At 49.3% G+C, this 23976-nt stretch overlaps 9 protein-coding genes across 9 annotated transcripts; 4 read left to right on the top strand and 5 right to left on the bottom strand.

Moving 5' to 3' along the window:
* Positions 1-680: 680 nt before the first annotated feature.
* Positions 681-1556, top strand: N7516_003100 (TMEM53 family protein; the record flags this gene model as incomplete). Its single annotated transcript, XM_057215820.1, has 1 exon — positions 681-1556. The coding sequence occupies one exon, from the start codon at positions 681-683 to the stop codon at positions 1554-1556; it is 876 nt and encodes a 291-aa protein (XP_057077703.1).
* Positions 1557-1978: 422 nt separating this feature from the next.
* N7516_003101 (uncharacterized protein) lies at positions 1979-2936 on the bottom strand (the record flags this gene model as incomplete). Its single annotated transcript, XM_057215821.1, has 2 exons — positions 1979-2513; positions 2581-2936. 2 exons carry the CDS (start codon positions 2934-2936, stop codon positions 1979-1981), a joined length of 891 nt encoding a protein of 296 aa, XP_057077704.1.
* A 547-nt stretch (positions 2937-3483) lies between these two features.
* N7516_003102 (uncharacterized protein) lies at positions 3484-4645 on the bottom strand (the record flags this gene model as incomplete). Its single annotated transcript, XM_057215822.1, is given in 2 exon segments — positions 3484-4032; positions 4052-4645. The coding sequence occupies 2 exon segments, from the start codon at positions 4643-4645 to the stop codon at positions 3484-3486; spliced, it is 1143 nt and encodes a 380-aa protein (XP_057077705.1).
* A 312-nt stretch (positions 4646-4957) lies between these two features.
* Positions 4958-9308, top strand: N7516_003103 (ankyrin repeat domain-containing protein; the record flags this gene model as incomplete). The annotated part of the gene is made up of 2 exons (XM_057215823.1): positions 4958-5180; positions 5236-9308. The coding sequence occupies 2 exons, from the start codon at positions 4958-4960 to the stop codon at positions 9306-9308; spliced, it is 4296 nt and encodes a 1431-aa protein (XP_057077706.1).
* A 444-nt stretch (positions 9309-9752) lies between these two features.
* On the top strand, positions 9753-10854 carry N7516_003104 (Kelch repeat protein; the record flags this gene model as incomplete). The annotated part of the gene is made up of 2 exons (XM_057215824.1): positions 9753-9918; positions 10022-10854. The coding sequence occupies 2 exons, from the start codon at positions 9753-9755 to the stop codon at positions 10852-10854; spliced, it is 999 nt and encodes a 332-aa protein (XP_057077707.1).
* A 524-nt stretch (positions 10855-11378) lies between these two features.
* Positions 11379-15713, bottom strand: bud4 (uncharacterized protein; the record flags this gene model as incomplete). The annotated part of the gene is made up of 4 exons (XM_057215825.1): positions 11379-12005; positions 12060-12757; positions 12811-15568; positions 15624-15713. The coding sequence occupies 4 exons, from the start codon at positions 15711-15713 to the stop codon at positions 11379-11381; spliced, it is 4173 nt and encodes a 1390-aa protein (XP_057077708.1).
* Positions 15714-17225: 1512 nt separating this feature from the next.
* Positions 17226-19130, top strand: mrh4 (ATP-dependent RNA helicase MRH4; the record flags this gene model as incomplete). The annotated part of the gene is made up of 1 exon (XM_057215826.1): positions 17226-19130. One exon carries the CDS (start codon positions 17226-17228, stop codon positions 19128-19130), a length of 1905 nt encoding a protein of 634 aa, XP_057077709.1.
* Positions 19131-19346: 216 nt separating this feature from the next.
* N7516_003107 (putative carboxylesterase) lies at positions 19347-21059 on the bottom strand (the record flags this gene model as incomplete). The annotated part of the gene is made up of 2 exons (XM_057215827.1): positions 19347-19622; positions 19869-21059. 2 exons carry the CDS (start codon positions 21057-21059, stop codon positions 19347-19349), a joined length of 1467 nt encoding a protein of 488 aa, XP_057077710.1.
* A 679-nt stretch (positions 21060-21738) lies between these two features.
* Positions 21739-23887, bottom strand: N7516_003108 (SET domain-containing protein; the record flags this gene model as incomplete). Its single annotated transcript, XM_057215828.1, has 2 exons — positions 23674-23887; positions 21739-23613 (listed from the first exon to the last, which is right to left on the bottom strand). Exons 1-2 carry the CDS (start codon positions 23785-23787, stop codon positions 21739-21741), a joined length of 1989 nt encoding a protein of 662 aa, XP_057077711.1. The 5' UTR covers positions 23788-23887.
* Positions 23888-23976: the final 89 nt, after the last annotated feature.

Below are 23976 nucleotides of genomic sequence, written 5' to 3' on the forward strand. Positions count from 1 at the left end.
TCCTGCGGCCGGGTGAGGATGGTCAACTTTATTCCCATGGAATAGTCTGTGTGAACTAGGCTTGGCTTGTTGTCTAGACTTTGGTGCAGTGGAGAATTTGTCTTTGGGTTTCAGAGTTCGGGGATTTATGCGTTTTGGTCCACGGGTTTCTCCTGGGTGGAGACAAGTTGTTATGCATAGATCTAAGGATCGAGTTAGTTAGATGTTGTGAAGAGTAAGAGTTGATTGCTCTGGTAGTTGTGGTAATTCTCAAGTCCATTATAATGAGATATATCTACAAGCATCTAAGTGTTGAAAACTGAATTGAATCTCTCTTATTCTTTCTTATTATTTTATGCCTCAGGCATAAATCATATGAATTCGCCCAATCAGGTAATTGCCGAGGTCCTTTTATATTGTGATGATTCTTCCCAACAACTCCACCTGCCAGGCAAAGATTGGTGCGAGACATCAGACAGATCCCAACCATTGTTGGTCGACCAATGTTTTATCTCCTACATTAGGATAATTTCCACAGGTGATTAGATGCGTACTCACTGAAGGAGATTTTCTTTTCTTTTCATTTTTTCATTTTTCAATTTTTTTTTTTAGAACGATAGTATATAACAAGAAGACCAAGCCAACAAAATATTTCAACAGCTACAACATAGATCAAGCTATATCCCTTTGCGCAGATCTCAATGGCTCCACAACCTATTCCATTCCCGGGCTTCACCCCGATATCTGATCGAGTATACCTTCGCAATGGCCACGAAAAGGCCAAACCATCCCCAGCCGACGAGCCAACAACAATCATTATTTCCGGCTGGGGCGATGGCATGCCGAAACACGTAACCAAATATTCCGACGGCTACAATGAACTGTACCCATCCGCACGGATCATCGTGATCCTATCGCGCACCTTCCAGGCCACCCACCAAGCCGAGGAAGCCAGAATCACAGACATGATGCCGGTCGTTGATACCGTCTTCCCGACGCCAACCGGCAGCGGCAACGAAAAGGAGCGTCTTCTTGTGCATGCCATGTCAAACACCGGCGCCATCTTCGCTGCCTCCGTCGTTGTCGCGTACCAGCGACGCCATGGCGCAGACAAGCCATTCCCCCACCAGCTCATGGTGTTGGATTCCACGCCTGGAAGTCTGGTCTTCACTTCCCAGGTTACCCGGTGGTCGCGTGCTATGGCGGTCGGCACTGCCAAATTCTTCCCTTGGCCCTTCGTTATCACACAGGGTATGTGGTATCTGTTCCTCTGGGGCAGTTACTTGTGGCAACTCATCAGCGGCTCCGAGGCTTCCGGGGTGTGGGCGGACAGGATTATGAATGATAAGTCGTGTATCACGACCGATTCTAGCAGAGTTTACCTGTACTCCAAGGAAGATGAGATTATTGGGTACAAGGACCTGGAGGAGAATGTTGCTCATGCTAAGACTTTGGGCTACTCGGTTGATCTTGAGATGTTTGAAGGCTCGCCGCATGTGGGACATATGAGGCTTCATCCTGAACAATATTGGGGTAAAGTTGCTAGCTCTTGGAAGCAGGCCATCGCGGAAAAATAAGGTGCTGCGGGGATATATTGTATTGTGTGCATTTGTATTTACAGCTTAGATTACAGCCTAGACTATTTTTAATAATTATATAGACTCATTTCATTCGTGGCAGTTTTGTTATCACTCGCCAGTTTGCAGAATGCAAAACAAGGATAGCTCCAGGTTAGCCAAGCCCTTAGCCCAGGGTTTTGTGGGGTGTCGATCATCTATCCAACCTGGTCTTAGATTATACTCCTTTCTGAGCTCTCTCAATATCAACCCATACTCAATTTACAAAGGATCGGCAAGATATTCATAGATAGCAATTCATCAAATTCGTAAGTCAACAACTTCTTAGCACTATCAATCTGGTTCTTCGAAACAATGCAAAAAAAAACGAGTATACAAAGATGACAAACCATTTACTCCACTCTGGAGAGACAAGACACAAGCTAGTCACGATCATCAGGATGGAAAACCAACGCTCGCACTTCAATACTCTCTCGTCCGGCTTCATTCTCCGTTTCCGGGTTAACAAAAGCAGTATGGGGCACACGACGAGCTCTCCCATCAACCTTAGAATCAAAGCATTTGATAAGAGTCACCAAGTCCGGAGTCTGACCATAGCGGTAATACCACTTGATATCAGGATCCGGCTTGACGGCATATGTCTCACCCTGGCGGTCCGGATAAATGAGCCCGATAGGTACAAGATCACTATCTGGGACTGAGTGTGCATCGGCCACAGCCAATGGATCCTTCAGGATTGTCTTGATCGGGCGCCAGACGTTGATAATCTGATATCGGCCCTTGAGGAGCTCGGGTGCCTCGTCTGGGAGATGGTGGGAGACTCTGCCCTTAGACGCGGTGTAGGATTGGTCGATATGTACGCGCTGGACGGGTCCGCGAAGCTGGGTACGGATAGGTCCGTCGGTTTGGCCGCGGCGGATGGTGTGGTCGAAGATGAAGATGCGGGAAGCTCCCGTGCTGTAGTTAAAGGTCATTGTTAGTAGTTTCATTCGAAAGGGATTATGGGGGTTTCGGGATTGCATACGCGTCTTTTAGCAGTTGTTCTGTCTCTGGGTAGTATTCGGCCTTGATCTTCTCGTCATCTAGGAAGTCCTTCTCTTGGCTTTCGTGGTAGTAGAGCTGGAAACCATGGGTGTCTAGTTTGTAGTCAAGCTCATGGCCACTGATGTCGTGGATGGTGGTCTCGAGAGGAGCCGTGGGTCGATCGTAGGTTTCTGGTTTGTTGGTATATGTTGGTTCCGGAGGAGAACCATCCTCATTCTCTTTGAAGAAGTTCAGTGTAGTCTGAACATGGTGAGGCTTTTCGGAAACTAGGACTCCGGGATTTCCTGAGAGCAGAGGGCCGTGAGAACCGGGAAGTTGAACTGCTGCAGAAGCCATGATGAGTTATTTGGATGCTTATTGAAAGATGATCCCCAGGTAATAGTTAGTGTTGGCGATAATGAAGGATCCTTTATATAGTATCATTGTTGTTGCGGGGGTGAGTTTTATTTGTCAGAATGCATCACGTAGAGCACGCAATATTCGTATGACATGGAGAAATGCTGATAAATGCACAGTTATGTCCGGCGAATACAAGAATTAAGCCCTCTGGTAAGGAAGAAGTACAACATGTGATGGATTCACATTATTAATGGACGATGTCGTGCAGGTGCATTTATAATATAGTATGGAGATGACGCATATTTATAGAAACAACAACATTGCTCCCCTAGCTTTAGCTAAGACCTTGTCCTATAATCCATTCTTTTTATTATAGGTGATACCTATAAGGCGTTGTAGGACACAGAGAAGAACCAATCGGATAATTTACTCCCATACCATTAATCTTGGAATATCTTCAAATATCCCACTTGCCGTTAAGGCCTTTCAATAACTTCCTGTCGGTTTGAGGATGCCTCAATGCAACGGGCGAGACACTATATCATCAGAAATTAATCGATTGGGCAGTGAAAGTGCCACCGTTATAGATGTTTCTCCCAGCTGTGAAACTACCACTGAAGATTTGATGCGTTGGCGACGGGGCAGATTGTTCTTCATTAGATGTATCCTCCATCCGTCTTACTGACCCCCTCCATATCTTTAGCATACCTTTTGCGCAGGCTGCTGCTGTTGCTGCAGCATAAAGCTGCCAATCTTTGCCCTTATGGCTATCGGCATAGTCGCACACTCCTTTAACAACAATAGTCGGGATCGTGTCCCATAGGCCAGCCCCTTCCATTTCGAAGCCAATCACACCTTCCTGTTCGGCAATGTGGTCGCGGTGGAATGCAGATTTGATGACCTGATCGCCTGAGGCTAGTCCACCAAAATGTATTGCGGGACAGTAAGATGATGCGCTGTAACCTTCCGTGTTCATCGTCTGTATCCGAGCTCGAGGTACCACTTTGCTAGAATCACAGCCAAGGTCGGCGCAAGATGAGTTTAAGGCTTCAGCACAGACATCATATTGGGGGGGATGTGCATTGGGCACAAACTGTACACGCCGTTGTGACTGCATGTTTATGGCTGTAGCCCGCTTCAAAGAGTTTGTCTTTACTAGTACCGGGATATTTCGAAGGCGTAAGGTCCGCTCGCATTGAGTCCTTGAAACCGGTCTGGACAGCTTGCCCTTGGAGTTTGGATAAGAACCCACCAACTTCCGGGCTTGGTCTGCCGAGATTGTCCTGTAGCGAGTTCTTGCGAGCAAAGGTGTGCGGGTATAGCCTTCCAAAATCAGATTGGACGATATGTGTGCTGATAATAACATCTCCTAGGATGATCTCTCGTTTGCCACGCCCGGAGAAAGGCACACCACCGCATATTCCGACCAGGAGACCCATTCGGATGTAGGGAAAACTGGACCGCAAGCTGGCCGCCACACTGGATGCTGATGCCTTGCCCATACGAGGCATGTGGACTAGAACCACGGGGTGTTGATGGATTCGACCGAAGGTATAGCTATTAGTGTCGCTAGGGCCCTTCTTATAATGTTCTTCCTGCTCCCAAATGTCATCGAACAACGCGACCATCGCATCAGCTTCGAGGCCCAGAGCGCAGAAAATGGCAATCTCAAAAGCATGGAGATCCCGAGGTCTGGTGTTCAACATGGCTAAGTGTGTTGGTCCGAAAGGGCATATGATTATAGAAAATCAATAAGCGTACTGGCGGAGTGAATATAACGGGGGGTTGAAAGATAGAATAGTCAATTGAAATGATGGAAGTCACCTGCTGTTAGCTTACTACTTGGCCCAACCCCCAGTTGGGCCCCTATGCATCTTCGTACCCCGCGTGCGGCTGAACATTCCTGCCATCACGATCTCACGCCGTGACTTTTATCAGAGACTAGATTGCTAGTTGTAACAATTCGAAGCGTATGTGCTCGATTTTCCACGACGTGAAATTACGTCGAAGTTCCAAGCATGGAAAGAACACAGAATTTCGATGGTAGCTTCAAGAGCAACGCCCACCTGCTGAATGGCAACAAATTTTACGGGCCCGTTTCCTTTTCGGCAACTGGCGAGAGGGATGAAGACCACACAGCATCCACACAAAACAACTCAATGTCGGAGTCTCCTACACGTGTTCATGATAAGATCGATGGGATGTTTGGTCCTGGACAGGGTGGAATCCTGAACTGGGACGGTACGTGGCTCGAGTTTTACCCTTTGATAGTTACCTATGGTCTGACTCAGAGAAGAATGTCTCCAATCACTTGCATTCAACGAATCAAACGACAGGGAACGACACATAGAACCACAATCAGCAGGTACTTGTGAATGGCTGATGAAATCACCGGAATACTTGCGCTGGGTCGATGAACATGGTTTACTCCTAATCAGAGGCAAAGCTGGGTGTGGGAAATCCACACTTCTGAAATTTGCATTAGGCCAACAGACAGAAGCTGCTGCCCCTTTGGGCTCTATCGTGTTGTCTTTTTTCTTCTATGCCAGCGGCACGGAACTTCAGAGCAGCACATTGGGCTTCTTCCGATCTCTTCTGCTTCAATTGCTTGACCAGGATGAGTATTCACGACCGGAATTTATGAAAATCTGCCGCAAATATTGCAAGCCAAGGGAAAAGTTGCAGTTAAAATGGCAACAGGTCGAGCTTGAGGCTCATTTCCAGAAGCTTGTCGTTGACTGTTCTTCCCGGCGGAAGATACTGATATTTGTCGACGCTCTTGACGAGTGTAACGACAAGGATCGGGATCGTCTCATCAGTTTCCTTCATGGTCTACGTGGTCAAATTAATTCGAGACTGAATAGACCGGGGATTTGCGTCACATGTCGTCCATATCAGGATGGCCAAATCAAGGCAGAATTCCAGGTCCGACTTGAAGAGGAGAATCAGGATGATATTGAAAGTTTCGTGGAAAACAACTTGCGCCTGCCCGATGAATCGGTGACGGACACAAAAGAGTTGAAGCGTGCTCTGCTAGGCAAAGCTGATGGCCTATTTCTCTGGCTTGTCTTGATTATTGAACGAATACACCATATGAGTGGCAAGGGGTTGAGTCTGAGAAGAATAAAATCAGAGCTCCTCGAATGTCCACAAGAGCTAGATAGGCTGTACGAAGGTCTCCTAGAAGATATTCAAGATGACGAGCTACTGGAAGCTTACACATTGTTTCAATGGATTTGTTTTGCGATCCGGTCACTGTCTCTTGATGAACTCAGAATTGCAATGACAGTACACTTGAGTGGATCAAAGGGGTCATTAAGAGAGTATGAAGATGTCGACAATCCTCAGTTAATACCAAGCGAAGCCAAGATGAGGAAGCGGATGATTCACTTGAGCCGAGGTCTTGTCGATGTGGGAAGTGCTAAGCTAGATGATGACAAAGCCATTGTTGGCTTTCACCATGACACAATCAGAGCTTTCATGCTGAGGAAAGGGCTAAGCTATCTGAACGGACGGCTGCATGAGCCTCGCAGCCTCACGCAGATTGCTAGTGTACAGCTAGCAAACACGTGTCTCCAATACTTGTCAACAGAGGAGATTTGCCTTGCTTGCCAAGAGAAGGAGATTTTGCCAAGAGAAAGATTTCAATTTCTAGGTTATGCAGCGACATGTTGGGTCTCACATGCTGTTACAGCGGAAAGGGAGAACCTAGGAGAGGAGATTGCATGGCCAACAGAAACCATACTTGATGTGTGGATCAATACATGCAAGAGTTTGGAGAACAGCTCAAGCGAAACCGCTACCGAAGGGACGTCTTTGATGCATATCGCAGCTGAATTTGGCCTTGAAAAGTTAGCGAAGAGGATTCTGTGCACAGACCAAAAGGTTTCAACTATTTCAAGCCACAGAAAGCTGGGAATGAGCGATACTTCCAAGTCGATGGCAAGAGACTCGGCGATGAAGACGGCGAGGACAAGCGGCCAGGTAAAAGTCAACACGATGCCAATCAGAACTCGAAAACTGCAACTGAACACGAAGGAAGAAACCGGATCAAGGAGAAAGTCAAACACAAGTGCGAAGGAGGCAAGGGAAAGGGTTGTGGGCTCCGATACAGTGAAAGTGGACAGAGGGGGAACGCGGGAGATAGCTAAGATGGGGTTGAAGACGGTGGGAGGAAGAGGTGAATTTTTAGTGAATGCTCAGAACAAGAGAGGTGATTCCCCACTACATTTGGCTGCAGAGCATGGCTTCCTTGAAATGGTGATATTTCTCTGCCAGTGGGGAAGTAGGACGACAAACCCCAACTGTGATGGGTGCACACCACTTTCCAGAGCATCGCAGAATGGCCATCTCGAAATTGTCAAGTTTTTGTACGAGCATGGAGCGGACGTCAATACAGCCACAAAGGATGGTTGTACTCCATTATATGCGGCTTCATATTCCGGCCATCTCGAAGTTGTCAAGTTTCTATACGAGCATGGAGCAGATACCGACATTCATACAGCGATAAAGACTGGCTGGACCCCACTACATACGGCTTCAGGGTTGGGCCATCTTGAAATTGTCAAGTTTTTGTACGAGCATGGAGCGGACGTTCATACGGCCACAAATGATGGTTACACTCCATTATGTGGGGCTTCAGAGTTTGGCTATCTCGAAGTCGTTAAGTTTTTATACGAGCATGGAGCGGACGTCAATACGGCCACAAATGGTGGTTACACTCCATTATATATGGCTTCGTATTTGGGCCATCTCGAAGTTGTCAAGTTTCTATACGGGCATGGAGCAGATACCGACGTCCATACGGCCACAAAGGATGGTTATACTCCATTATATGCGGCTTCATATTCCGGCCATCTCGAAATTGTCAAGTTTCTATACGAGCATGGAGCAGATACCAACATTCATACGGCGATAAAGACTGGCTGGACCCTACTACATACGGCTTCATATTTGGGCCATCTCGAAGTTGTCAAGTTTCTATACGAGCATGGAGTAGATACCGACATTCATACAGCGACAAAGGATGATGGCTGGACCCCACTACATGCGGCTTTAGATTCGGGCCATCTCGAAATTGTCGAGTTTTTGTACAAGCATGGAGCGGACGTCCATACGGCCACAAAGGATGGTTATACTCCATTATATGCGGCTTCATATTCCGGCCATCTCGAAGTTGTCAAGTTTCTATACGAGCATGGAGCAGATACCGACATTCATACGGCGACAAAGACTGGCTGGACCCCACTACATGCGGCTTCACAGTCGGGCCATCTCGAAATTGTCGAGTTTTTGTACGAGCATGGAGCGGACGTTTATACGGCTACAACGAATGGTTATACTCCATTATATATGGCTTCAGAGTCGGGCCATCTCGAAGTTTTCAAGTTTCTATACGAGCATAGAGTAGATACCGACATTCATACAGCGACAAAGGATGATGGCTGGACCCCACTACATGCGGCTTCATGTTCGGGCCATCTCGAAATTGTCAAGTTTCTATGCGAGCATGGAGCGGACGTTCATACGGCCACAAAGGATGGCTATACTCCATTATTTATGGCTTCATATTCGGGCCATCTCGACGTTGTTAAGTTTCTATACGAGCATGGGGCAGATACCGACATTAATACGGCGACAAAGGATAATAGCTGGACTCCACTATATGCGGCTTCATATCTAGGCCATCTTGAAGTTGTCAAGTTTCTATACGAGCATGGTGCAGATATCGACATTCATACGGCGACAAAGGATGATGGCTGGACTCCACTACATGCGGCTTCATGTTCGGGTCATCTTGAAATTGTCAAGTTTCTACGCGAGCATGGAGCTTGCGTTGAAACTCCGGACAAATTTGGACGGACTTCGCTTTTCCATGCCTCCGCGAGAAGCCATGTGGAAGTCCTACAACAACTTCTGTCCCATGGGGCTGCGGTCGATATAAAAGACCGGTACGGTTCTACCCCGCTTCTTGCAGCTGTAAGAAACGGGCATGAGGCAGCTGTTATGTGTTTGCTCGTCCTTCAGGGCCCCTGCATCCAGGTTGAAGACGGCTTTGGTCACAGTTTGCTCTGGTGGGCCAGAAAAAGCGGGAATACCAAAGTCGCTGATGCCGTCATTCAATTTACTGAAACAAGGGGCATTGAAGTTAGCGAGGGTGACTTGGCTGTGGAGGCCAGCTCAATGGCGACAGGTGATTCTAGCGAGAGGTGTGATATATGCACTCGATTTGTTTCTATTGGGAGTGCCTACCACGAATGTTCTATCTGCCTGACTTTCGGCTTCGTTGTCTGCCTGGAGTGCTTTGAGATGGGCGCGCGGTGTCTAGATGGTTCTCATGAGTTGCATTTGGAAGAACTTATTGAATGATTGAAGAGGAGGTATTTGTTGCTAATACGTCGGGTAAATCGTTTATAATCACAGTCACAGTGTCGTTTTCATAGTTGTACACAGATGTTGAATACTCATCCTCTTAGCAACCAGGCAAGATATCAAACATCAATGGCATGAATAAATACGAATGTATATAATCCAAGTAGAAAGGTGATTGTCCAAAATACACATTGCCTTCGCATAGCCACCAAGGTCCCCCTCAACAAAGTTAAAAAGCAACGACATCGGCTTTCCCCTCGGCAGTCTGACATCCACATCAGACCAACTGCCTCAGCATTCAAATACACCTGGGCCCCAATAAGACCGTCTTGAATTAAAACTAATATCCTCAGGGTCTTTCTATAAAATCTTCTAAACCCCCCTTATCCAAATTTATCACAAAAGATTCCAATCAACCCAAATCCACCCCCACCCCCCACCATGGCAGCTATTCAAGCAAGATGGACCAAAGTCGTCGAGGCAGAGATCTTACAGCGATCTTCCCAAATCGTCTCCGTCATTGACAGACAGGTCTACATCTTTGGCGGAGAGTTGCGGCCACGGGAACCTAGAGACAATGACGTTCACACTGTTTCACTCAAAGAGCGTGAGTTTCCTTATATTTCCACAAGGCAACATCATACATATTTGAGAGCCAAAAACCCTCAAAACCAATACCACCACATACATACAACTAACCAATCCCACAGCCGCAACCCTATCCACCAAACCAGCCCCGGCCCAATCCCCCACACCACGGGTAGGAACCGCATCAACAATCCTCAATGGCAAAATCTACCTATTCTCCGGAAGAGGAGGCACAGCAATGGCACCGATAGAAGAAAGCGGCGGAATCTGGGAATTCGACCCCAGCACAAACGAATGGTCCTTCCTAGCACCATCGAATCCAAACCCAGCCATCCCAGCAGCGCGCAGCTACCACTGCACATCCAACGACGGAAAAGACACCGTCTTCGTCCACGCAGGCTGTCCCGAGAAGGGCCGACTATCGGATCTGTGGGCGTTCAGTGTATCCCAGAAGCAATGGACGGAACTTGCTCCGGCGCCGGATCCACCACGCGGTGGGACTTCTATTGCGTTTGCCGGGGGCAGACTGTATCGGATGAATGGGTTTGATGGCGAGCGGGAACAGGGCGGTAGAGTAGATGTCTATGAGCCTGAAGCCAATGTGTGGAGCTCGCATTCGTTTGTTCCGGATGGTGTGAGTGGGCCATCGCCGCGGAGTGTGGCGGCCTTGCTTCCTGTTGCTGTTTCTGGTCGTGGGTACTTGGTTACCCTGTTCGGTGAGCGGGATCCTAGTTCATTGGGACATCAGGGTGCGGGAAAGATGTTGGGGGATGTGTGGGTGTTTGATCTTGAGACTAAGCTATGGACGAAGATTGAGGCTCGGGGAGATGAGCGTCCTGATCCACGGGGTTGGTTTGATGGAGATGTCCTTGATGATGGCAGTATTGTAGTCCACGGTGGACTGGGAGAATCAAACAATCGGCTGGGTGACGTTTGGACTCTCGAGTTTTTCTAATCTTTTGAAGAATTTGATTTTTAACATAGAATCCGACAGTCTTTAACATCAACAAAGAAATTTTGTAGCAGAATTATGGATTCCTGGGAAGAGAACAAGGTAAGGAGAAGTGTATCTACCATCAAGGTACAGGGAAAGCATAGAAAATTATCAAAAAAGAAATCATTTGTGCGTGCTATGGGGTCTTGAATCGTACAGTTGCCATGTTTGCCTTCGCCATTCTGCAACAACTCATAAAGAAAAGATAATTGACAGAGAAGAAGAAAAGTCGGGAAACGAGTCGCATCATACACCAACACCATAAGAGAAAGTGCTTCAAAAGGAAATGAACAAAAAAAAAAGCCAAGTGACTGTCATCGCGAAACGCAAAAGGAAACGGGGAACAAAAACAAAAAAGGAAATTGGAATGCAATGGGGGACCTCCGAGAGACAAATAAAAAGAGTTATTGTGACAACTGACACCATGCACAGAAGAAGTGAAGGATGATCTGTGCTTTGGAATTCTACTCATTTCAGAGTAGTACTTAGAACATGAGAGAGCGGGTTTTCTGTCGACGTGCTTCAACACTACCCATCTCGGGTTGAGAGTAGGTGTGCTTATGACGAGGACGTGAGGATTGAGACGCCGGCGCCCCGGATCCCGCAGAAGATGGAGGTCCCATTATGGCACTGACTCGGCTCCGACTAGGAGATGGGAGTGAGGTAGGTGCTGTGGGAATCCCACTGGGCGGACGACGAGGAGCAGCTTCATTGCTGGTTTTCATACTACGCTCGCGCTTGAGTACAAGATCAGCCCAGGGCTTGAGTGCACCATTGCCGGAGGTAGAGCCCTTCCCAACAGCTTCAGACATGACTCGAAGCCAGCCCTCCTTAGCTGCGGGACTATCCGCGTAGAAGTCAATCACTTCACCATTGCCAAAGCGGATGCGGAATCCCTCCTCAACAAACATGTAGCCATCTTCTTCCTCTGCAAATGCAGACTTGCGGCGGGAACCACCCTTCGTGCTGGTCTCCTTCTGAAGTAGGGAGGACCGATCGTCAATGAGCTTGGAGGCCTTGGCGAGATTGATTGTAGCACGAGGTTGACGCGTTGTTTCGTGGAAGGCCGTTAACTTGGATCCCTGGAGCTTGAAGAAGCGACGGCGCCAGTACTATTTTGATTGATTAGTTTTTAATTGGGAACAGAAGACTTCGTGAACACTTACCGGACAATCTCCTCCCTGCTGGGAAAGGAACCCTTCCCAGGAGCGATCTGCAACACTCTCTGCATCACGCATTTCGCGAATGCAAGCGTTCATGCTCTTGGGCATGTCTTCATCCTTGCTACCCTTGGGCTTAGGCACAAAGAGCAGTTGCACTTCCAATTTTCCAATCTTGTATGGTGGTCGGCGCTGGGTGTTGATGCTAGTCGCACTCTTCTTGCTCTTGATACTGCTCATTTGTTCCTCAACTGCCCATTCGTTGAAGCAAGCAACGTCAACAATGTGGGGGCGGCCAAAGGCCTGCTGCTCGTGGTCGCTCAAAGCCACATACGCGCGGCCAAAGCTACCATCACGCGCAACCAAGTTTCGAAGTCGTTCGTATACAGGGGCATTAACGTCCTTGGACTTCTGTTGCTGAGACTGCATTTGTTGCTTAATGTCAAGCTCCTTGCGCCGGCGTGGGGATGCAAATACACGGCTGAGGGCCGACGCCTTTTGACGTGATGGGGATGATGCGGGTTCTTGTGTTTGGAACTTGCTCTCATCAATCTTCATTTGCAAGGTCAACTGGAACTCAAGGTCATTCTGGACAATGAGCTCAAACTCCTGTCCAATGGGAGCAGACTTGCCCATCTCTAACCAGGAGGTGGTCACACAGTGCAGTCCGTTATCCAAAGTCAGTGCAAAGTACGACCGTTCACCTAAAATTCGATTAGTAACATGAATTGCATAGGTCTTGATGATGAGATCTTACCACGAGGGAGAGGAAGGTCACAATATTTGAGGCCTACGACCTTCACGAACAAACGCCCTCGCTCTTCTCCATCTTCAAAAGATTCGGACATGGCGGGCTCGTTCTCTTCGATAGTCGCTGGGGCTTCCTGGACATTACTAGGCTGTCCAGGGAGAGGCGGGACTCCACCCGCACCAGGCACGGGCTTTTTCTTCGGGATACCGGTGGCAGCCTTAATACTTGGGCGGCGCGGTGAGCCATTCCAAGGGACTGTGGTCCAAGTCTGTTGGCTAGCCTTGCGTGGGGAAGAGCCAGCAGAACGTGTACCCCGCGGGTCTTGGGCAGTGTGCTCCGTGGAAGGCATTGCTTCTTCTTCGTTACGGCTGCTGGCAACGATAACTTTGGTGTTCTGTCTCATGAGATATCCTCTCTGTTTAGGGGCACAAGAGTCAGCGGGGTCTGCACTATTTGCTAGGGGATCCTTGGGTGCTTTCGCTTGAGAAGTCGTCACAGAACCAGGGCTTTGGGAAAGGGCAAGGTGAAACGCAACCTTTTGGGATTCAATGACACGATCAAACTCCTTGTCCAGTCCAAAACCGAGACTTTCTTCCTGGATACTGAAGGGAATATCGAGTTTCAAACAACTGCTTTGTCGCTGGGCAACATCCGTAGGCAAGCCCAACTTCGGTGGCAAGTCAATCTGCTTTTGTTCACGATCCGACGTATTCGAGTCATTGGAGATCTGCTTTTGCAATGAAGGGACGGGTGGAACATGCTGGCCACTGATCTGACGCCGGGTAGCAGCCATGGACTGCATATCCGCAGGGGTCAGGGAGGGTCGGGTCTTGAGACCAGCACCAGGAGCTCGAATTGTTGCGACGGGCTCAGGGACAGACTCGTCGGATGAGCTCTCACCAACTTCCGGCTCCGGCTCCTCTTCCTCGTCCGCTTCTTCTTCTTCTTCTTCGCGTTCGTCTTCGTCATCGTCGTCCTCAATCGGATGACGAATAACAGAGTCTGGAGTAGAGGGCTCAGAAGCTTGGTCTTGCTGCATCTCAGGGGTGGTAGGGCGCGCGAGAGACTGACGGATAGACGCCATATCGAAGGATTGGTCTTGAGGGGCGTCTGGCTCTTTGTATTCCTGGCCATCCTGGCTTGGCTGTGCAGGATTTTGGGCGTCGGTCTGGGTTTCAGCATTAGGGGTGGTCTGTTCAGATTCCTGCCTGTCACTATGATGTCCAGCGTGTTCGCGCTCGGCGGCTTCGGCGGCAGAGCGTAGGGAGTAATTGCTGTCCTCGTCGTACTTGGCCCGCTGATCACGGGACGACAGGCTATTGTCTGACATATGCTGATAATACCCAGAGATAGAGTAGAGGTCTTCGTCGTGCTCTTCCTGCTTAATTATTACACTGGAGGAGTCATCGTCGTCGGTTTCCATGGATGGAATGGGAACATCAGGGTCATAATGGTCATAACGTTGGGGGCTGGAAGCAATTTGGGAAGAGCCATCAAAGCTGTCATCGTCATAGTCGTCCCCCTTGCGGATTCCTCGCAATATTGAGTCGCGAGAAATGCGAGGAGGAGAAAAGAAGTTCTCTTTGGCCTCGTCATCTGTGTGGGTATCGTCTTTTGGTGTCGGATCTTCATCTGCTCTAGGAAGCTCCAAGGGTTCCTCAATGTTCTCCGCGTGGTCATCATGTGTATCATCATCACTTCTCTCCTGTAGCATCATGAGACGGAGTCTCTCCTCTATGGATACAGCGCCGGGGAGATCAGACTTTGTACATGAGGCGGGAGCCGGAGGTGCTGGTAGCACTCGCTGGCCTGCGCTGCCAAGCTCAAAAGCAGCAGTGAGCTTGCCAGCCGAGGATGGACGAGCACCAGACGTGCGATTGACCGATGGCAAAGGCGGGAGGGGACGTCGCTCGCCATTCGAGTCCAGCGATTCAACACGTGCGTGGTGAGAAGATCCTCCTTCACGCGAGATAGGTCGCTCCTCGGTATTGTCTTCTTCGACGTCCTCGATGAAGGGATCACCATCACTGTTCGTGCTTTGGCTCATGAAACGCCAGTCTTCGGGCAGCACAACAGGGGTCTTCTCGATATCTTCCAGAGAGGCGTCAAAGCTATCATCACGCTCAATGGATGACTCAGCCTCGAAACTAAGTTCCTCCTCTTCCTCGGACTCGTAGCTGTTTTCCCGTGACTCAGATGCAACTGAGGAAAGATCCGGTGTTGTCATTTCATATTCATTGATTTGAGGAGGGGCGTGATCAAATTTGACACTCTTCGCATGTCGATGTCCAGCGCTGTCATACTCAGACCAAATATCATTCTGAGGGTCAAATCCCTTGCCGTACCGGCTACCTTTGGATAGCGAGGACTTGCTTGGCGATGCTTGGTCTTTGCTTGGGGAAGACGGGCGAGAAACCTGGGTGGTATCTTCGTCGAATTGGGATTTCGCAACGTTCATTTGCCTGTGCGGTTGTGGAGACCTCTCCGAGGTCAACGGTTTCTGAGGAAAAACTACTGAAGCTGGGTCATACTCTTGACCACCTTCGAGGAACATGCTGTGATTTTTGACCTTCGAAACGCGTTTTAAATTCTCAAGCGATGGGCGCTTTGAGGGGAAATAGCACCCCTCTGGATCATATGGCGCTTTATTCTCGGCCCCCTTGGGAAACGGCATTGGGGAGTCGCGACCTTTCCAAAACAGGCGTGGGGAGGTATTGTTATTCAGAGACGAGACATCGTATGCAGGCGATTCGCCATGCGGCACCTGCTAGTCTTCGTTAGTATGCTTCGTCACATGCGAAATATCGTGTTGACAGTACCTTGGCAACTTGATTCCAGCTAGGCGAATTGCGCCTCTGGGCCATGGGGCTCACTTCGGAGAGTGGCCGCTGACCGGATCCGTTACCCATACTGAGGTTGGGTTTGCTGGTGACTCAGTATACGAAATGTGCAATCGTAATAAAGACCAAGACAGGACGTCTGTGATGTGTCAGTGCTTTCTCATCGAATCCTGATCGGCAGGTGGGTTATGGCTGATGACAAATGGCACAAGGCAAGATTGCATAGAGATCGGGTACCATACCGTTCTTAATAACTAGTAGTCGCGTGGGAAATGTTTGCCAGCGAGTCCTAATGCAGGCGTAAAAGTCGTGTCGATCGTGGCAGGAATGCTGCTGCAAAGGGCGAAGGTACCAAAACAAACCCAAATTGTGTGTCTGTGTGTCAAACTAAGGCAAAAAAAAAGAGGATAGGGATAACGAAGTAACGAAGGGATACGAATGCCAACTCTCAAGGAAAGTTAGCAGGGAAGAGGAACAGAGACAAAGAAAGAAGTTGTGAAGAAGAGTAGTAGAAACAACGAAACTTGATATGTCTCTCCCATGGATTCAAGTGGATTGTTACCCCAAGCAAGAAACTGTTGTTGCGGGAGTTGTCATGGCAACGGTTGGCTTCGAGTGTTTCAGCATCCCGTGACATTGCGTCAGGTGCCTAAGATCGGCGCTAGCCTACAAGTGGAATAGCTTCGTGGATCATTTTCGATATCAGCATGCACCTACCACCTTCAATTATCAGAAGTACCTAAATATAGCATATGGTTAGGTATATAGCAAAGCTCAAGTATTACTTTCAGGTCCTTTTAAATAGTCCAATTATCATTTCAACTGCATTCCGAAGAAACGCCGGACACCCAGGCAGAAGTTCCGGCTAGAAAATCCACCCACATAGTATCAAAAATACAGACTTCCCATGTGGACAGTTCCCGACTTACTAGTTATATAACTCCATACATTACCTTTGTCCGAAGGCATGATTCTTGCAAAGGGGAACTTGGAGAACAACAGCCACGACAGACCACTTCGTTATAAACTCCGTTCGCATCACCTAGACTATTGTGCCTCCGAGGTCTGTTATATCCTGCTTCTGTTAAATATATGAACTCGACCGAGGGCAACTTCTGGGGTGGGTCTTCTGTTGGTTTCTCTATGCAAGTGGGGGATTTGACTGGATCTCAGACAGATATATATATACCTACCTAGTTATGCCTATAAATATGTTACTTACAAAGTTTTTACTTCATTAAAATACAAATGGAGAAAGGTCATGACGAAGTGCTTTAAAATATTTATCTCTGAGCTCTTGAACTAAATATTCGCACCGGTTTAGAGAGGAGACAATATGATCACCTACAACAGTTGTAGTTGTCGTTTTGTTAATGCCTGAGGCGGCCCAAACTACGAACATGATGAGTCAGCAGTAAAATCACCTGATCTTTATGCCAAAGTTTATGATCTGCGCTAGTCCGAGAAAGGAATGGCTTCTATAATCGCGGGAAAAAAACATCTGAACCTGTTCTGGCCTCTTCCCTTCGATCATTCCGTATTTTCCACTTCTGCGCCTATTATCGCATTCAATTAGGTAGAATGCCTCTGCCGATTCGATCCTCGATATGCTTTCTATGTCAAACTAAAGCGACCCTGATCGCCCCATCGATTCTTCCGACCTCATGGCAGACCACGCGAGGCATGGCCACCGTTCGATTGCGCCGCAAGGCTGCTCGGATGGCCCTGTCGCCTACTGTCGACAAACCGTCTTTACCATCTCCTAACAAACCACGACGGGAACGGGCTGGACCCTTTGCCTCGATGAACCAGACTCAGGCACGGATTCGAGACACCCCACGCACACGATCACAGGCCGCCCTCAAGCGTTCAGGGGAGGAGGGCAAGACGGAGAAGAAGGAAAGCCCATTGTACAGGGCGTTGAAGATGCAGACAACTTTGACTCCTGTGCCTTACGGTCGACGTTCAGCTATCAAAGCCCGACTTGCCGACATCACCAGCTTCGACCACTTCCCTCTCCTCCCTGCAGTTCGACAGTCAGTTTTCGCTCAGGCTTTGGCTGGTCTCACTGATGTTAGCCCCACGCCCATTCAAAGGCTCGCGATTCCCGAGCTGTTGATGGATGGATCTAAGAAGAAGAAGAACGTGAAGAAGGCGAACGAAGACGGAGAAGAATATGATTTTGACCAGTACCTCCTGGCAGCAGAGACCGGCTCGGGAAAAACCCTCGCATACTTGCTTCCAATTGTTGATGCCGTCAAGCGTGCTGAAGTCGTCGATATGGAGGAAGAGAAGGCCTTTGAGGAACGAAAGGCACTGGAGCGGGAAGAGAGAATGAAGAATAAGGCGTTCGATCTGGAGCCTGAGGAGGCACCGATGACAAACGCCTGTCGTCCTCGGGCCATTATTCTCGTTCCTACTTCCGAATTGGTATCCCAGGTTGGATCCCAGCTCAAGGAGTTGGCCCACACCGTCAAGTACCGCTCGGGCGAAATCTCATCGACCTTCACTCCTCGCCGGATCAAGAACACCCTCTTCCACCCCGCTGGTATCGATATTCTAGTTTCAACTCCTCACCTTTTGGGCTCTGTTGCGAGGTCGAACCCCAACATTCTCAGCCGAGTCACTCACCTTGTCCTTGACGAAGCTGATTCCCTAATGGACCGATCGTTCATCCCAACAACATCCGAACTCATTGCCAAGGTCGCCCCATCACTCAAAAAATTGGTTTTCTGCTCAGCCACCATCCCCCGGAGTCTCGACAACCAGCTGCGCAAGCGCTTCCCTGACCTGCAGCGCTTGACGACTCCGAACTTGCACGCCATTCCCCGTCGCGTGCAACTAGGTGTCGTGGACATTGAGAAGGAGCCATATCGCGGAAACCGAAACCTTGCCTGTGCTGATGTCATCTGGTCAATCGGCAAGGCAGGAGATAGACACGAGCACACCGAGACATGGGGACCGCTCAATGCGTACATGGAGCCGAAGGTCAAGAAGATCATTGTGTTCGTCAACGAACGCGAGGAAGCCGACGAGGTCGCCGGATTCCTGCAATCCAAGGGTATTGATGCTGTCTCGCTATCCCGTGACACCGATTCCCGGAAGCAACAACAGACCCTGTCTGAGTTCACAGAGGTTAAGCTCCCACCGACTGCAGAGGAGATCATGATTAATAAGAAGAAGAACCGCGCCGCTGGTAGCATTCCCTTCGAGCTCCCTGAGCGCCAAGAGCCCATTCGCCGTCTTCCCGACACTAAGGTTCTTGTCACTACCGATATCGCCTCCCGTGGTATTGATACCCTGGCAGTGAAGACAGTGCTTCTCTACCACGTGCCACACACAACCATTGACTTCATCCACCGTCTGGGTCGTCTCGGTCGTATGGGCAAGCGTGGTCGTGGTGTTGTGCTGGTGGGCAAGAAAGACCGCAAGGACGTCGTCCGTGAGGTTCGCGAGGGCATGTTCCGTGGCCAGGCTCTGATCTAGATCCAGATTCAGATCCGCGCGTGCGTGCATTTATCACACTGTATAAATCTTGTAACATACATGGCGTTGGTTTGAGATTTTGATTTTTTTGGGAACTGGAGAACGACTATACCCATTGTCGCTGCGATAGTCATTAGATCTTTTGGAAGTATGTACGATATGCAATCATCCAATTGTATCAAACCAACTGTAAACGACTATTTTCATTCTAACCTCTCACACGGGTATCTCCCTCGCCAGCCTTCGCCAGAAGTCACACCTCTTCTTCAAGTGGACCAGCTTCACATTCTCAAGCCCATCATCCACAACGACGAATTCCTCGCCCGTATGTAGTTCCGGCACACCTGGCTGTGAAGTATTCGTCACCTTGTGTGCATTCGGGTCTCCCGTCTGGAAAAAAACTCGCGAAAGCCCCCGCGTAGCCTTCATAAACGACAGGGTTAGTCTCTTGGACATCGTTGATTCTGTTCCACTGATATCATTCAAGTTAGCCTATGTCACCAAAACCAGGAGACTAGCCCGGCAAAAAAAAAAAAAAAGAAAGGAGCAATGAAAGAGAAGAACAAACATAAATAGTATCACTCCCATGCGTCGCCGGGGAAATCGTATACTCCCCAAGATACCCCTTCTCCGTCGCAGCCGACGCAATCCAATAAGCCGGACAAGCAAGCACAACATCCCGATACACCAAGCCAGCCCTAATATAAGAAGTATTATAACTGTCGATTGTTTCCGTACCCCCTCAGCGGGATAATAAAGAGATTCCACGTCACCAATCTGCTTGGTCGACAACCCAGGCACGAAACCCGAAAGCCACTGTTGGAAACTCGCAACAGAGGAATTAAATCCATTAACCAAAACTGCGCTGTCAAGACCCGACGGAATGAAATTCTGGCCCTCGTGGGTGTTGTACATTCCCCAGACAAACTCTGTGTCCAGGGAGCCCTTGTTCACAGTGTCTGTGAGTGTCTCAACTAGGAAGGTATCGTCTATCACAGGCGCCCAAGTGTAAGAGCTCGTTGTCCAAGTGTTGCCTGCTCCAATTACCAGGCTTGCATCACGGATCTTCTGGACATCCACGGATTTGAGACAGGCGAGTGTCTCATCATCGTTGTTATAGCTATCACAGCCTGTCAGGTTCGCCAACTGGGTGTAGATTTCTTCTGCTTGGGGTGCGTTGTATTTATATGTCTTCGGCCAGAACGGCGAGCTGGCAAGGGCTTTGGAGAATAGTTTCGGTTGGCCATGGCGGCCGTTTGCGAGGACCTGCGCGACTACTGAGCCGGCACCGGCTGACTGGCCCCATATTGTTACGTTGTGAGGATTGCCACCAAAATGATGGATGTGGCTCTGGACCCATTTTAAGACATATTGCTGGTCTAATAGCCCCGGGTTTAGATCTGAGGTCGACGAGTCCTTGATTGCCGTGCCGGGTAGGAAGCCGAAGGCATTGACGCGGTAGTTGGAGTAGATGACGATGTAATCGTTGATGTTGCTGACGTTGAGGATCGGGAATGAGGATGGCGGCATGGTGAATGCCGCGCTGCCTTGGATGAAAGCCCCGCCGTAGAATACGACCAGCACTGGTCTGCTGGTATCCTTGGCTACGTCCCATGGCCGTGAGAATAGACCCAGATAGAGACAATCTTCACTGCCGTTAACTGTGCGCTGGGGGCACATGTCGAAGTCCTGGTTTGTGTCATAGAGGTCTCCGGTGATCTTCAGTGGTGGCTGAGGCGCGCGAAAGCGGTTCTCCCCTATTGGTGGTGCAGCAAATGGGATCTTGCGAAAATATGAGAGGTTGTAGGTACTGTCATATTGGCCTTTGAAGGATCCGTAGTCGAGGGAAACTAGAGGGTTGTCCCATGCAGTGCTGGCTGTGACCCCGAATCCGAGGAGTAGGGTGACAATCAGGTCTGAGAACCTCATCTTCTGGTTTCAGCGACTTTCGGTTCAAAGTGCTATCGTTCCATCCATAGCTGTGTTCAGCCTGGTGGGCCCCAGGTCATATATAGCCAGACCATCGATAGCCTTTCTGTACGCAATGAGGAAGCATCAGCCCCATATGACGAGCAATCGCATTCGGTAGAGGAAATCCCGAGCTTCTCTGTGTGGCTCTCAAGAAATTCGGTCATTTTCAAGCAGACACTCTTGGGCTTAGGTACGAGAGCAGCTCATTGGTGCAGTTATTGTTGATGCCCGGAACGAAATGCGGGGAATTGTGCAGTGGTTGTCAACTCGGACTCGATCACCCCGATAGATCGTTGATCATCGTTGATCATATAGTGAGAACAAATCATATTTAGCTGGCGAATTCCTAGGACACTTAGTTATATTTATATTCAACATCGCGTCCACAATGGACGTGTCAAAATGTAGCTGTCAATGGAGTCCCCGTGCGAATAAAGCCCAAGTAAACACTGTCCTCTCCAGATTCCAACCCTGAAAATGATTCCTTGTAGGAAATCCAAACTCCAGATCCAATTTCCATGCAATATAATGCAAGTTAAAACCAAATATTATCACAAATCCCCATTCTCCTAAACCAAAACTCCGTCCCCAACCGTCTTATCTCGTAGATCAAACATGGCTCCAGAAGCTGTACTGTTTACATAGTCATACGAAGTTCTCTAGTACGACGCCGACTTGCCCGAGCATCACGGCGAGACTCAATTGCATCGCTGGTCTCTGTTTCTGGGGTATTTGTGTCGGACAGCTCGGGGGTGGGGGTGATTCCAAAACTAACACCGCGGTCCCGGCGACAGATACGAGATTGTGCGTCGGGGGACAAAAACCGATGGATGGTGCGGTGATCCATTACTCGCTCTTCGCCATCCGGGCTTTTATCTGTGGATGGCCACTGGTATCCGTACAGCTTGGAATGGCGTTCGCATCGCGGACATTCACGTCGTGTAAGGTATGAGTTTGACTGGAGGAACCATGTATCACAGGTCTGGCACTCCACCCAGCGGTCGTACTTCTGGGCAAGCAATCGTGATGTCTTGGTATAGTCTCCAGGGACTCGGGCAACTTGTGACTCGGTCTCGACGGAGTCTACAATGAATCGCCGCTTGGTGCGAGGCTTTCGCTTTTTGGGTTTATCCACAACAGCACCATCAGCGTCGTCTAATTTAGTGGAATTTGATAAGTCTGATAATCCTTCTTCGGGGTCAATGTCCATGGGATGGGCGGTGGCGGGCTGACCTTCAGGAGAGGCATCGGGATGATCCTCACCGTTGAGTATTCTCGACCCAGACGGCTCTAGTATAGTTTCTTCTGTCTTGATCTTGGTTCCCATGTCGTCCACAGTTGTGGGGGTAGTTGACGTCGACGACCGGTGGGATTCACCAGCGGTGGAGTTTGGAGATTCGCAGTCCGTGGCAATAGTAGAATTGATGTCCTCGCTTGGTTGTCCCGCCCATGTGGCAACTGGGAGGGAAGTTGGTGAATCAGTTGACGATGCCACTGCGTTTAGCTCTTTGGTCTCTTTCTTTAGCTCGGACACCTGTCCAGCTTCCGCCAGAAGAGCAGTTGGAATCAGTACAGTGCCCGGGATAGGGGTCTCGTCTGATCCGCGAGTTGGGCCTGACTCCCCAGCAAGTTCAGAAACCGAGATCTCTTCTCGCAACTTAGAAATTTGTCGTTGGAACTTTGCACGTTTGCGCGGAGTTGAACAAGTCGAGGTAGAAGAGCTCTCTGGTTCATCCACGTCCGAGCTGCGTCTACGCTTCCTGCTCGCATTGCTATCTTCAGTCGGCGTAGCTTCTTCAGACACGGGGCTGGACTCTTTGCTATTTGCCTCTGTGTCAGCATTCGAAGACCAGCCGTTCCGTACAGCGCTCTCGCAAGTATGACACAGACACTCGCAGTTGTCAACGCCAAAGTAATCCTCTCCGTAGGAAACCGTGATCTCTTCTCCCTCGTGGATGTCGCGCATGGCTACGACAGACATGCCCTCGTTGCCCCTAGTTGTCAAGCTGCCATTGGCATCACAGTCATGGTTGGCAAAACGAGCAGGGCCCAGAAAGAAGGATGGGGCCTTGCGGCGACTTGACATCACAATGCTGAAGTCTTTTCGGGTCAAGCCGAGATCCAACTCTTCTTCGTGGGTCATGGACACAAGCGTTCCACTCAGGTGTTTGATCTCCTCGCCCTTTTTAATGAACCTGCGAGCACATATCGCAGCCTCATGTTGTGTGATAATGTATCGATTGGTCGTGGTGACCTCAAAAGGACAGTCTGGAAGATACATCTGAATGTACTTGCGGAGGTGTCGGCGGAACCACTCCTTCTCTCGAGGGCTACGGAGGTTTGTCATATATTTCTTTAAGCCTGATATCTCCAGCAGCTTGCGTTCCGCTGTGGGTATATTCTTGTCGACGATCACATCATGGAGAAGAATGCGCCCAATATCGTCATCGTGGATTCCGCGGGCAGGGCTGTACTTGGTGCGGTTCTTGCGGGTGGTGGTCCAAAAATAGGCCTGTTAATAGCACATATCAGCAGACAGATCTCTGTGTTGGATTGCAGGCAAAGAACATACGTGATCCACTAGCGCATCGGTTGCGACATCGTCATAGCTGGCCAGTTTAGCCAGGGTCAAACGCTCGCGACGTTCGGCGGCAGGCGAGTTCTTTCGCGCTCTCTTTGGAGGCATGGTGAATGTAACAAGAAGCTGATGACCGCTAGAGATCGAGGCGGGAGAGAATATGTGGTCTCATAGAATGCAGAGTGGGCGCAAAGGATAATCGGCAAACGGTGGAGGGCGGAGGTCCGAGGGATGGGGTCGAAAAATGATTCGAGGGCAAGACGGGAATTAAAATGAGTGACTGACAATCAACACAAG

Source organism: Penicillium verrucosum (genome assembly GCF_028828655.1).
Source record: "Penicillium verrucosum strain IBT 35672 chromosome Unknown utg000001l_segment0_segment0, whole genome shotgun sequence".
NCBI lineage: Eukaryota > Fungi > Ascomycota > Eurotiomycetes > Eurotiales > Aspergillaceae > Penicillium > Penicillium verrucosum.